Here is a 15,213-nt window from a genome sequence, read left to right as displayed (position 1 = left end):
AAATTGCAGTGTAACTCAGGGCTTTTCAGCAGATTAGGCAAAATTGGATTTTGATGTCCAAGACCCAGGGCTGATAAGCTGTTCCTGCCCCAGCAGGCAGTTGGGTTAAAACTGACAAGTACAAGAGTACTTAAAGAAATGGGTGAAGGTGTTCAAGGTGATGGGGCTGGATTGCACAACACCCAAAACAGGCCAATTTAAGTATTTTCAGCATTTCTTGTTCCTCCACCCTTGGGTCACTACTGTCTGCCTCAGCCGTGTAAGTGTGGGGAATCTTCCTTCTCAGCAGGTGGACACAGTTCCTTGTTGGGTCAGCAACAGTTAATGTCTTTGCCACTTGAATTAATAAAGCTTAAGCCCTTTGTCTAAGACACATACGATAGTCATTTTATTTTTATTTTTTTGTAGAAACGGTCAACTTTTGGCCATAAATACATATAAGTGGTAATTAAACAAACATCTTGACAGACAAACTTTGAAAGTTTTGTGGTTGCTATAGCTTTGTTACATGCATTTGGCAGAGGGGAGTATCTTAAAATTAAACTCAAATGTAAACTTTCTTGACCAATGTCAGTTTGGCACCAACTCACTATTTAATTGACTGTTAACAAATTCTCCAAGATATGACTGCTATACAGATATTTTATCTTCCTGTTAATTGGTAATTATGCATTGGCAGGAAAAACAGTGTTTCTTTCCAATTATTCCAGAACTCAGTGATTATTTAAACTTTGCTAATTAGCAGCGGAGGGTTGGTACAACTTCTGGGCAAATTGTATTTGATAATCCCTATTAAAATATACATGGCAGTAGTTGACTTGTAACAAACTAGAAAAAAAAAAAAGTGGCAGTTCAAAGGGTATTAGATACAGCACAAGGCCTATTATTATTATTATGGGGGCCTATTAAAATTTCCCCAACTGTTCTAATGAGAATGCCGAGGGTCATTTCTTCCTAGTTTACCATCTGTTTGGTTTCTGGCAAATATCTCCGGTGTGAAGGGAGGGTCCTGGAGCCCATTTGGCTTGTCACAAAGTAAACCAGGGATCCACAGCAATTTCAGTAAGTTATAGAACTGCACTTCAAGAGCAGTCGTATGTACATAGCTGAAAACTTATTCTCAGGAGCTGGCATTTGCCGATTATTCCTTACTTTTTAAGGCTGTGAGCAAGCATGGAGAGGCAAAGACTGAGCAGGAGGGAGCAGCTTTGTGGGCTCACCTAACAATAAAAATCCAACAGTTGGCCTTTTTCCATCTTAAAATGTCAGCGGGGGATATTTTCTTTTATCTGTCACAATCTGCAAGCAAAACATTGCCCCAGAACCAACAGTGTTTAAGCACGAAATGATGCCAAAACTGAGCCTCTGGAGGCTCCAAACCACATGCCCAGTGCAGGAGCAGGGGGAGCACATGGGCTCCTCTTACGTCTCCAGTGCTCAGTCTGGACCAAGGTACCACCTGCACAACCAGAGTACATCCCACTGTACCTTCTTGGAGATGGCACTCTGGTGCCCGTCTACTACCTGGGCACCTTCTTTGCCCTTCTTCCTCCAGGGATGAGATCAGAAGCACCATCAATGACTCCCACCTGCAGTAACCCTGCCCTAAGACTACAAGTGACCTGCAAACCAGATCACAAAGATCCTTCAGCCATAAAGTTAAAGGGGTTTTGGTTTTAGTCTGGAATGAAAATATGCATGTAACCAAAACATTGAGCAGAAGATTATGCGAAGACTGCCTTAATTCTGTCAAAAGGGAACAGAGTAATTTAAAACAGCATGAGATAGAATGTGATGCCAAGAAATTATTTCTGATGATTGCTCTTTCCAGGCATTTTTCTAGAAAATTTATTACTCACCATACTTTAAGGAATATTTGTAACTATTTATTTTATTTTATTTTATTTTATTTTATTTTATTTTATTTTATTTTATTTTATTTTATTTTATTTTATTATTTTATTTTTTAAATCTCAAAGACTCAATGTATTACTTACAGGAATGGCAACAACCTTCATAATATACAAAAAAAGAACTGCAAAACAGGAAAACTTCATGATGATCTTTTAAAGGATGATCTTTCATATACTCTTAAAAGATGATCTTTAATATACTATTTTGTTTGTTTGATTGTTTCGTTTTCTAGCACATGCAATTAGTGTCTTGTTCACGCACTAAAACGTTTCCAGATAACATCACTCTCATAGTCTCTTACAAAGTAGCTCACAGAGTTAACCAAAACCTAAAATTCACCAGAAGTTTATAACCTCACTGTGGAAAGGAGACATCTGTTTTAAAAGATAGTAACTTACAAGTTGTATAAACCTACACAGAAAACATACCCCAATTTTTTTTTTAGTCACTTAGACTGGTAGCGAAACTTCCCAGTGCAGGGAGAGCCTCGGATCCACTGTCTCTACCATAAATAACAGAACCTTTCTAAAGGGCCTTTTAAATTTAGGTTAAAAGGCTAATGTATATGTGAGCATTATCGTAAAATTGCTTGTTTATTCTGTGCTCATTAAAATATAAACATTAGTGTAATGGTTAACTATGATTTTACAGAAAATTAGATAAATTTTTTAGTGTAACTGTGGCTTATATTTTCTGTAATGAGGACAGACTCAGGTTCTCAGCACACAGTGCTCCTTATCGCTGCTAAGGGATTATGCTCTAATCTTCTCCTTTAATTGCATAAATGATATTGCATTTCTTGCTTTCAAGTCCATATATTTGTGGAGGAGCTGAACTGCTTTCTCATACTTATGACTATGTATCAGTCCCCCTACCACTCCCCAGCACCACTGAACCTCAATTTCATTTGGAAGCCATCATTCCATTTAAACCCCATCACTGCATTTGAAGGTTCCAAATGTGTTTTGTGGTACTACTCAATGCCGCTCTTTTATTATATTTTTGGAAGAAGTCTAGCAGTGAGAGCCCCCAAATGACCATATGGACATCCTGGCCATGTGGGAGAGTAGCCCTAGTGGGCTGATAAACCCCCGAGTGCAGCTAGCAAATGCCACAAGATGTAGAAAAGAAACAAAGAGCAGCAAGGGCTGTCAGAGTCGAAAGCAAGCAAAAAGCAAGGACACACAGGGATGGAGAGATCTTTCATGAGTCCAAAGTGTGCCGAGAGAGAGAGACGGAGTGTTAATGATATGGCCTGAAAAAGGGGGAGATGACAAGCAAGAATGGAGCTTTAAGGGCAATACTGAAGGAAGTGGAAAGGAGTCTCAGATACCCACAGGTTCAGACATGAGAGTGGAAACAATACTGGAGAGATGCAATTCAGGATATCTGTTGCATCAAAGGGATCTTACAAAGAAAACAACACTGTCTAAAAGTTAGATTTGGGGACAATTTCTTTTCTAGGGACCATCACAATTTGTTTGATGAGGTTTCCACTATACATTTATGCTTTATCCCTGTTTTAATTTCAGATTTACAGATTTAGTTTTACTTTAGCTGAATCCAGACAATGGTTCAGCCTGGGACAAAAGATGAATAAATAAGATGACTATTAATTTTATTCCCCAAAGCTGACTCATATCTCCCTCCAGGAGTTGTTAAAAAGTTTTCCAAATAAATATTTCAGCAAGTTTCATGTTGGTATAATCCCACAGGAAAAAACAAACAAACAAACAAACAAAAAACACGAACTATTTCTTTGGCTGCACAATATATACTAAAAAGAAAGAATTCATAACCCTTGTAATTAAACCTGCTAGTACTATCATTTTATCTGTTTTCTTCAAAGTTCTTGACATGGTTAACTAACTGCGGTAACTGACAGTGATTGTGTGTCTATCAAGTGATTTCCTAAATTAGGTAATTAAAAGATAATTGTAGCCACAATACAGTAACTTATGGCACAAAAGACAGATTTGTGTATGTTGGGAAGAATTCATAGAGTTGGGGCAGACTAGAAGATTATGATAATCTAGCATGACCTGTGTAATGCAGACAAGAGTATTTCAGTGGAAATATTACAAGGGAGAAAAAATATTCTTCCTTGCTCTGTAAGTAACTACTATCAACCGAATTTCAGAATATTGCTATGCTTGTTTTTTTAAAGAACCATCTTTGTCTACCCACCCACTCTATGCTAAAACCACACAAATCTTTGATTTGTCTCTGAACCTTACACAGTTCTCAACATTTAAAAAAAAGATTAATTCCAGCAAGCTGAATCTAATGTGAACATCCCAATCACTTGCTGGAAAGGAGGAGCAGCTTCTTTGCTAATTAGAAATGATGACACAACAGATGGATCCAGGCTTTCTTGAAAAAGTGCTTTAAGTTTTCTTCAGAAAATGAAACAATTCCATTTCTACCTGCTAAGATATTAAATTATATATAACATACTGTAGAGACTACTCTTTCTTTCAACAGCAGACTGTAAATTTAAAATTACTGTTAACTTTTAAAGTACCAAATAGTTTTAAGTGCAGATCAGTCACATGTTTTAAATGCTTTTTGGAAGAGTCCAGCTCTTACTGCAGAGTGGAGAAAGAAGTTTGTGTAATTTTCCATGGTAGGAGCCATCAGTCACATGCCTGACTGCTTGCACATCACTTTGCCTTTCAGACTTACCCAGCCCATAGTCTTGTGTTTTATTTTTGGAACATGTGGAACTGGTTTATTTGTTGGTTATCTTACCAGCAATGGAATGGTCAAAGCAACACCTCCAGAGCTATACAGTGACCTTCAGCAAACTGAAACAGGCTATGTCTTTTTTCCTGTCACTCATCTCAAGGTAGTATAAGGTCTGTCAAAGTGAGAAACCCTGTAACAGCCCCTCTCCACAAATAGAGATACAAATTCGGGAAAAAATGCAGGCCTACTCTGGTAAATGCACAAAGTTATTTAGGTTCTTAAAATATTTTACTTGCATTCCATTCTTAAATTATTTAAGTGTGATTAAACATGGCACGCATGTCTTGCCTGGTGAGTTTTCAGCACAAAGTGAAGATCTCCCCAGTGACATGAACTAAAGACCTATTTTCTGGAAAGATAGGCTTGCCAGCCATTTGGTCCCCCAGAAATTTCCCACCATTAAGTGTTTTCCTCCTCTTTTACCCTGACAGATCCCACTCAGAGTAGTGGGCAATGAGAAAGAACAACATTGCTTCTTCCAGAAAAAAAGCATCTTTTTGTTCATTTTATCTTACTCAGTTTGAGGTTAATCACTGATGCTATTAACAGGAGTAGAGCTGTTCTCAAGGTATTCCTCAACTCACAATTTTAAATAATGTGTTATTTACAACATGAGCTCACTTACATTACACTATTTCATTTATGACCAAGTATACCACTGCTGTATGATGCTCACAGGCCCAAGCAAGTTTCATATGCAAGAAAACATGATCACCACCAGGTATCACCATGGTATCATAGAGATAATGTTTTGTTTTTTGGAAGATTATTTGTAAAAATATAAAAAATACTACCTAATAACAACCTGATGAACATATAGTGGTAAATTACTTGCAGAAATGTGGAGGGTAGTTTTCAAAAGTGCTTGTCCTTAATGCAGTTGGCTTGGCTTCTGCCACTGAATGCAACAGCAGAACCTGAAGCATATAAAAGTTTCACAAAAACCTTTCCTATCGCTTGTACTACAACTCTGTTTTTTCCCACATGGAAAATAATTGGTTATATAAAATACATTGGCCAGTATTCCAGTTTTAAGGAAGATACTATTGTTAAGTGGATTGAAAAAGTAGGTTGACATTAAGCTCAAAGGAATCAGCTTTTTAGTCCAAGAAGAGTTAAATGCTTGGAGCTAAATGTTTCAGTTTATACCAAATGTCACCCAATTTATAAAAGGCTGCTCTGCCCAGATCAGCTGCTGAGGTTTTTCTTCTTTTAAAATTCATATAATTCGGTATACCAAAAATCAGTATACAGGGCTGACCCAAGACAGAGAAAGTGGAGGAAGGAATGCAAGCTGCCTAAAAACTGCCACTGCCTTATCTCATTGACTCCCGCTGACTTTCATGTGTTGTTGATTACTGAGTCTAAATCATAGTGTAAATAACCATGTTGTTATTGATGTTCTCTCACCAAGCACTGGACCGAGTATTAATTAGCCTGGGTTGCAGAACATGAATTACACCAGACTTACCAAATCCAAAAGCACTGGAACCACCAACACTTTGGGAAGCCTGAACACTGGTAGAGGTGTATAGGCCAGTCACCAGTAAGCCATCAAAGAAGGTACTTGTTGAAATAGTCACTGAAATGAGAGAAATAAATTGTGTAATTATTTACAAGCAGTATTTAAAACCCTACACACATTCTGTGAACAGACTCTTGCCATTGAACTAGATCCCAGCTACACCTTCTGTACAACAAATCTGGCTAATTCCCCAATACTTACAACACTTCAGCGACTTTAAATTGGCTTTCCCATGTAATTTTCCCAAACAACTTGCTCAGCATTCAAGCTGTGAGTGCCAAGTTTCAGTATGCACTTTTGCAACTTCCTCAGGGTTTACTTAAAGAAAATTGACTGTTTTACAAGTAAACAACTGGTGTTTATTGGTGTTTGAGTCAGCTTCTATTCCTAAATGAATCATAAGTCATGTACCAGCAATCATCTACAGCAGGCACCAGACAGAAACTGAGCACTACAACAGGATCTGAAATGAACATGTGAATAGCAGTGGTGGCTATCTCTACTTGGGAAGCTTCCTTTGTTAGCAGTACAAAACTAAGCTATACCATAGAAACTAAATGCATGAGTTAATAAAACACAGCACTGGAATATATGGCTTGTAAGTAATTGTCAATACATTAGAATATAGTAAAAGCAATGAAATAACCAGGATTGTTTTGATATTGTTCTTTTGGGATTATATTATATTGTATTATAGTATTGTACACTTAAGTTATATGAGATATGTAATCTGTCATTACAGATTACATAAATTTAAATAACTCAATACATTTTTAAGAGATTCTTAGATATTAACAGTAATCAAATAACTTCTACAAGTAACAATAGAATCTAGGTATTTTTTGTTAAAACTGACTGTTCACAATACCTATTTACTTCTTATAAACACTAATTCTCACATTTTTATTTTGGCATCCTTCAGATTGTATCCCTCTACACACGTTATCAGCTTCAGTGGTTCTGTCTTGGAAAGACCTAAATTATTCAGTGATAGGTTTTTCCCATTATATAAATGCAATATCCTTTATAGCCAGAATGACTTCTCTGACTTCTCTTCAGCAGCACGCAACCTTTCTTGCTTCATAATATCCTATCCATATACCTCTGAACTGAAAATCAGAACAAGGAAATGCTCCCCTCTCTCACCCTCCCCTCCAAAAAAAAAAAAAAAAAAAAAGTAGTTAGCTTTACAATTAGGTAAATTTTATTCTCTTTCTCCCCTAACCTTTTTCATCCTTTTCAATGTTATTTGTTGTAAATCTTTACCTGTATTTATTTAAATGTGGACAAAACTACAAACTACATTGCAAATCTATGTCCTACCAAATAGGATATATATATATTTTTTAACTGTATAAATTAACAAGGGCAAAGAACCTGAAAGGAGATCAAAACAAAAACACAAAAACATTTCCCTGCTGAAGAAGAGTCCAATAATTTGTAGTTTGGTATACTGAGTTACCACCCTGGTTCTGCTTTTATACTTTAATCCCTTAACACAAAGAGATCAGTACTTGACAAGATTGCTGATAAAGTCTGACCTCTCTTTACTTCACGTTCCTCCTCCCCAAATTGTTTTATCTTGCTGGAACGTCATGACTGGCCAAGGAACTGAAGCACAGTGCTGTGAGATAACTCCAAGTACATTTACTGGTGAGGTACATGCAGCGATGTAACATTAATTTTTTATTTTTTAAATCCAAACAGTCATTTAATGTGTCATTCAGGCTACATTGGCTAAAACTCACTAAGAAATATCTAAAGAACATGCAAACATTGACAGTGGCTTAATTTGCTCTGAGGGGCAATATATACCATATTTAATTTATTCTTCAACACTTAGTATTTAATTAACTTCCTTTCTTGATTATTTGATAGTATACTCAATATACTGCATCCAACTTTTCTGCTCCCAAAACTCCAAATCTCTGTGTTTTACAATAGACATTTCCCCTGAATGCAGACTGCAGGTTCAGAGCTATATACTCAATTTTTAAGAAGTGGCCACTTCTAAGATATGTCTTAAAAGAACGGCAAAAGGGCCTAGACTTTTAGAAAATAAAAGAAGTATTATAGAGGGAAGGAGAAAATCAAACAAGCAAATAATGAATTCTTCTTCTTTTGATGATGAACTGGTGAATAACGCAGAACCTTTTCTTCCCTTTGTGCTTTTATAGCAACAAAAAGGCAAAACATATGTTGAAAAAATATGCCTATGCGTTATTTTTGAAGACTTGGCAAAACAGTCAGCGAAAAGCATTCATAGAAGGGCACTGGGCCAGTACTTCACTGCCATTTTGTTTCCCTGTGGGGAAGCATCTTATTCTGTACTGAATAGGATATAATGCAAAACCCTACTGTGAACAGGTGACCAGTTTCTCTCTGGGAAAGAAGTGATATTTTACAATGCCTGTATTTGATTTTGGACATATTTGTGTGATTGTCAACCCTCATTTTACACGAGCATGTAATAGGTCAATTTTTATTGTTGAAAAATTTCCAACACAGTATGGCTCCCTCATTAAGCCTCTGGGAAACTGCACAACGCCTCTAGCACGTTTTTTAAAAACAGAGCACTAGGCTGTTATTATACACGTGTCATACATTTCAGAATAATTTCATAGTTCTTCAAGAGGAAAAAAATTAATCATGACATTCTCAGTGATGACTTTTTTCTCTATCCAGTGGTGAAATATATCAGATTCACATAAAATGAAAGAAAAGACACACCATGCCAAGTGCTAAAGACCAAGACCAGCAACAGGACCGTGGCTTTATTTTGGGCTAGGGCTTGTTCCTGAGGGCTCTCAGCTTCCCCTTCCAAGATCAACAAAAATATTCTTCTGAGATCCCCTCCATCAGGCTTTGTTTCTACCTCTACCTTGGCTCATGCTGTGTGCAGTTGATGCCAAATATCTGGCTCTTCAAGAGCACAGAATGATGCTGAGGCCCACCTGGACCACAGACAACACCTGGAGGGGCACAGCTGCACCAGGCACCTGGCACTTGGTGGCAAGGGGGGCCTGGTGCAGACCCAGCACCCACCTTGTAGCACCTGGTGGGCCACACAGCTTCCACAACACCAAACGGGACTCCTGAAACAATTGCATGAAGTAGCACTTTGAAAGGGGATGGCAGAAAGGAGAACGAGGAGTCCCTGTGCCATCCTCCACAACACCTTCCTTAGGAAGAGAATTTGGGTGAGCACAGATGTGAGGAGCCCTCCCTAACCCCGAGGATTGCCCAGCTGAGCAACGGGGACATCAGCCTTTCCACCCCATCCTGGCTGCTGCCCTGGGGCGAGTGGAGAGCCCTGGCTCATTTCTCTCACCCAGTGGTCTTGGAAGGGGAAGGCAGCTTGCGAGAGAGCAGGGTACCCATGACGCAGATATATGTAGGGAGCCCTCGGCTGCCCCGAAATAACCCAGCGACAAGAACTGAGAATATATTTCTGGGAATGACATACTCAAGGCTCTGATCATTTGCATACTGCAAATATTAGAGGCAATGTTGGTAACTGCTACTTTAACAGTTGCCCAATATTTCCCATTGTAAGCCTCTATTTTCAGATCCTTAGATCTTTGCCAAGTTTTACTCTCTTGGGCTTTTTTTTTTTTTAATTATTTTATTTTTCATTATAAGTGTCTGCTTCATGCTGATTGAATTATTTGAAGAAGAAAATTCATTCAAACACTTCATTCATTTCTGAGATGAGGTTAGAGGGAAAGATTGCATTGCCCCAGCTAAAATTTTCCAGTGTTCTTCACTTTCATCAGTTCCTTCTCTCCAAAGGAACTGAAATTTCAAAAGGGTATGGCTTTGGTGTAAGAGATATTCTCCAAGCTTGGACAAATTATAAACACATGGAAAAATTCAGAGTTCACACACGTTCAATGAAGGCATTTTCTTTTTTAGCATCTAAATATTTCTGGAGATTCTGTCCTCGCTTAACACTCTCAGAGTGCTTGGTGATTTGGGTACTGACTCAGAGCTTGTTGAAAAAAATTCTGTGAAATGTATTTCGGTCTGGCTACTCTGCTTTGTAGGAGCAGAAGTGCTTGGTGGAGATTTCAGTTCCAATGATCTTTTTTATCTGGGAAGTGTCTCAGTGTTTTAAAGCAGAAAGTGATGTCAGCTGGTTGGAAAGAAAGGGCAAAAATGAGGGATCTTAAACAAAAGTCTAAGCCTTGTGAAAAAAAATTCAGCAGAATATCATTTCTCAAAAAGCTCAAAAATGTGCAAAGTGTCACAAGAATGAAGTTACCCCTAAAGTTGGACCAGCACCATCCCAATAACTTAATGTCAGGAGACATAAAAGCAAATCTTTTTTGCAGGATCTCACAGGAGAACAGTGAGTGAAGTGGGATGGGGAAGGTAGTGACACTGGGATAAATGCAGTGAATAGGAGAAGAGAGACTTTTTGGAGAAGAACTGGGGAGTGATGGACAAGAAGAGACAATGGCCAGGCAAAGCAGCAGTGAGAAGGTGATGGAAAAGAGGAAATTGCATCTGTAGAAGTGGGCTGGGAACACTGGAGATGTTTAGTACAAGGGACTCAAACAGGACAGGCTCCCCAGAGCAGTGGGCACAGCAGTGGGCCTGCTGGAGTTCAAGAAGCGTTTCGACAATGCTCTTAGACACATGGTCTGATTTTTGGGTGGTTTTGTGTGGAACCAAGAGTTGAACTTGATGATACTTGTGGGTCCCTTCCAGCTCAAGGTATTCTATGATTCTAGAAAAATTTCAGGTCTTGAATTATGCGGATAGGAACATATGGGTTAGGTGGAAAATTTCAGTTTCTTTTGCAAAAACATCCACGAAAACAGCAGTATATCTAGAGAAACAACACAGAAATATCCACCAGTGCCACCTTGCCCTACTCTTTTTTCCGTACAATGGTTGCTGTCATATAACTTTTTCAGACAATGGCATTTCTGGAAATCGTGAGGCGTGAAGCCCACACCTCAATTTTTTCACACACAGACACACACTCACAATTGTAGAAAACTGCTGAATGCAACTCCCTGAATGCTCAGCACATGCACGCTGCTGTGCTCTCCTAGAGTAATCACAGAGACCAGCCATGCGGGCAGGCTGGCCTGATCCTCCAGGGAGTGGTGAGGTGCTACTTCATTGAGAGCCAGGGGGATGAGGCAGCCAAAGATGCCTCACGCTTCACACAGCAGGTTTCTGCCAAGCCCTGGCCTTGGTGCCTCCTGTGGGACAAGGTGCAGCGGCACCTCCAGCAATGCCGGGGGCTGACACATCTCGAGGAGGAAGCAGGTCAGGAGGAAGGAGGCTGGCAAAGCTGCTGCTGCACGTGTACCACAGGTGGAGATAGCAGCGTAACAGCAGGCTTTGAACTGCAGTCATTTTCAGATATTTCTGAGAAGCTTGGCCTATGAACATCATATTCAATGCCTTTTCAGTGTTACATGCTACACATGACATTTACTGCCATAGAAATCTATTAATCTGTTTAAGTACTTGCATAAAATTTGCCTTATGTTCTCCTGAGGGACCAATTTACTCTCCTAAAATGTAGCTGTGTTATGATTGATACTCAAAATGCTTAAAATACAGACAATGTATCTAAGCTCTAAAGACATAAAAACTGCTCGATGGACAAAGCAGATCATCCCAGGAGATACATGGCACTGACGGGTCTTACTGAATGTTTGCTCTTTAGCATCGGCTAAATGTCAGTAAGAGGGCTGATACATGCAGAAATTCTACTGAACTTGCAGCTGCTATTGTTGACAGTAAGTTTAAAAAGGACTAGATATAGAGATGCAGATATGACGTGGGAAACAGCAGGAGTGGAGACTTAACAGAGTTCAAGAAAGTATTAATAAAGACAAGAATCTTTGAAGCCCCATAACTGTTTATGTAAGTCAAGTCACATAGCCTCAGTGTAAAACTGCAATTTTCTAGACCATGAAGAAAACAGAAAAGAAGTTTGAAATGAGAAATGGGATCACTGCAGACAGCAAACCTCTGAAAATGAGACTTTCTTGCATTAAAGCAAGGACAGGCAGTTTTTAAGGTTCTTCTAAAGGTCAAAGCCAGTTCCTTATAGTACTGCAATACTGCATCACAGCACACCTGGGCCATGGTTGGAAACTTTCCTCTTAGACAATAAATTACTTATAGTAAGGCCATTCTTTTCTTCTTTTTCCTTTTTTTTTTTTTTTCCTTCACTCCCCCAAAAATATATCAGTTGTGCAATGGCACCGGTCAGAGAGGCTGCCCTTCCTCTACAATGCCATGACTTTCACAGGCAACTACAACAGAAATGGAGACTGACAGCAAATCCAGCAAAGTCTGTCAATGTCACACTGTGTTTAGCACCAAGCAGAGATTAACACTCCCTAAAGCATTCAGCAGTGGGAGTGCAATCTGGAAACAGTGTACATGGGATTACCCCAGCTCGCACGCTTGCATGCAAACACAGTGACTCACTTTTTCACCTCAAAAGATGAAGAACAACCAACTCATGAGCAAATTGGAGGAGTCACCTAGGAGACCAGCAGAGACACTCCATCCTCCAAATCTCATTTTCTACTTCCTCATCTGCAGATAACACGTGTGGTTCAACCCTATCGATCCTACAGGATCAAGGCAGACAACATGCCAGGAGAATGACAACGAGGACACCAAAGCTAACACACCTTCTCCAGTCACCACTCCCAAACAACATCTCTCTGTCAAGCATTTAGAGTAAGTCATTGTCACACTTCCTTAAAAACACCTGGTATAGTGTGTGCTACCACCTCATGCCAGGATTGTCACCTACTGCTGCATGTTCTCCTCACAGATGAGAAAAGCACCAGCTCATTGCAGTAAGCAGAGTGGAGACATCTCTGCCATGGACACATTCCCACCACAGCACCAGGACTGGCCCATGGTCAGGCAGTAGGGCTGTCCCTGGCATGGGAACAGCAGCCCAGAGGGCACAGTGTGCTCTGGCTGGGGTGTGTGCTGCTGGCTACCTGCCTCTTGCCACCTCTGGGCAATTCCACGTCAACACAAGCCTCTTGAAAGCCTGCACTGTGCCCCCTCTGTTCTGAATTTTGCCTTTCTGGTTTGCTCACCATGGGTCTGAAAGTAAATACGAGATACCAAACACAGGCTCAAGTGTAAACCCATTCCACAATGTAGAGGGCATAAAAACTACCAAGCCCATTCCTTAAAATGCCAGACCACTCTCTGAAATGTCAACTACAGATGAAGTGGCTAGGAAGAAGACAATAAGCTCTGATGCCTTATTCAAATGCACACTGTTTAGACACCGCCATGACAAGTAATCTATAAAGGTATAAATCTACACAGGTAGTTTTAGTGGTATGCATTCAAAAGAATGTGTGGATAAATACATTTGTAAATTAATAGTGGAGCATCCATTGTTATGTGAATTCAGAAAGTATATGCACTTAATTGCACACAGAACTGTATTAGTAGAAAAGGAGAAAATTTGAAGAAAGAGTGACAGATATGTTGACATCATACTAACCTTTACTTCACAGAAATACTTTTCTTTTGAAAGAAAGCAAAATCTAGGAACTCACAATTATGCAACGATTTCAAATACAAATGCCAGACAGATACCTAAGAGCTGTGTGAGTCACAGATTTATACCTCATCCAGCAAAAACAAAAGCAGAATAAAGCCATGGGATTCTTACTCAGACTGGTTTTGATTTTCACCAGGGAGGAGGGGAAAAAAAGAAAGTTATTTTGGCATGGTTTAATACACAAGCGTAGGTGAGGGATGGCATTCTTACAAATGAAAATGTTCTCATTTAAGTGGTTTTCCAAGGCCCTACCAACATAGTAAGCTCACACCAGTGAACTTTCCTTGAAGGTGGACTGATGGCACATTGAACAGCACCATCACTAACCTGCAATGCCTTCATCAACAGCTACACTTACCAATAGGTTTTGGGAGGAGGGAAGAAAATTACAGAGGTTTTGGACTTTATCCTAGACAGCTTATCTTCAAACTAAGTATTGCTTTGCATTATGTTACTGGTTTCAATGGTTCTGCCCAGTGCTCCATCAAATCTCTTTGTCTCGATTCCTTTCCTAAATTGGTAATAAGCAACAGAGAACTGAAAATAGATTGCAGATGTGTGGCAAGATGTCAGTAACATGATATACAGAGACATCATTTGTCAATGATGCAAGGAGAAGCCTATCAGCCTTGTGAAAGAACTATTTGCAGAGACACTACTTATAACATCTTTTTGAAAGTTCCTAACAAGACAGTTCTAATGACATCAGCAGAAATATAAGCAGAGTTTATTCTTATATGCCTAAACTACGAAGGATTGGTCATTTTTTTAAAACATCTGAGATGCTACAGAGACTGCATCTCACTAAAAGTGAAGAGTTCAATGGCTAGGCCTGTGAAGAGCCTTACAAAATCAGACACAGGAGCCTGATTTCTCATGCATCAAAATCCCTAACTTAAATTTGTGTTGCAATAGGTATTAAAGATCTGTTTCTGACCATAGCCAGAGCTACCAGAAACTTTCTGACCATAGCCAGAGCGACCAGGCTGAGCAGCAAGGTAATTCATTCATCTGTCATGGAAAAAGCAAACACAGTGCCATAGCTCAGAGACCTGACAGAGGAGGGATCAGACTGGCCACTGCCATAGCAGCCTGCTTTCTAACCAGCAAATGGGCAATTAAAGCTCTCATCTAGGTGAGAGGATTCAAGCCTGGATTTCCCACCTGAATATCCTAAAATATTTTAAACTTCACTGTTTGTGTGGCTCAGCCACTGACCCTCAGCTGCAAGCGTTGCATTTTGTATGGGAAAACTGAATATTGACTGGCACAGAGAAAGGCTTGCTCTTTATTCCCACATTTGGGACAGCTTTCTTGGAAGGAAGAGATTGAGATTTCAGTCAGTGGACCAGTGAATATGTGCTACTGCTATATAAAGCTCCTGAGAACATCACATCTATTTATGTCACCCCATTTAGCCTGTAAATCTCACCCTAATGTAGATGTCTAAAAC

At 39.5% G+C, this 15,213-nt stretch overlaps 1 protein-coding gene across 3 annotated transcripts in view; it reads right to left on the bottom strand.

The window, feature by feature from the left end:
* Positions 1–15,213, bottom strand: part of RELN (reelin) — a 285,956-nt gene that overhangs the window by 234,679 nt on the left and 36,064 nt on the right. For all 3 annotated transcript variants that reach the window (XM_068669848.1, XM_068669849.1, XM_068669846.1), the window contains exon 2: positions 6,134–6,244. In XM_068669848.1, the coding sequence (XP_068525949.1) occupies positions 6,134–6,244 (111 nt within the window). The remainder of the gene's footprint in view (positions 1–6,133; positions 6,245–15,213) is intronic.

The sequence above is a fragment of the Anas acuta genome, chromosome 1 (genome assembly GCF_963932015.1).
Source record: "Anas acuta chromosome 1, bAnaAcu1.1, whole genome shotgun sequence".
NCBI lineage: Eukaryota > Metazoa > Chordata > Aves > Anseriformes > Anatidae > Anas > Anas acuta.
This window is presented reverse-complemented; position numbering and strand designations above follow the sequence as displayed.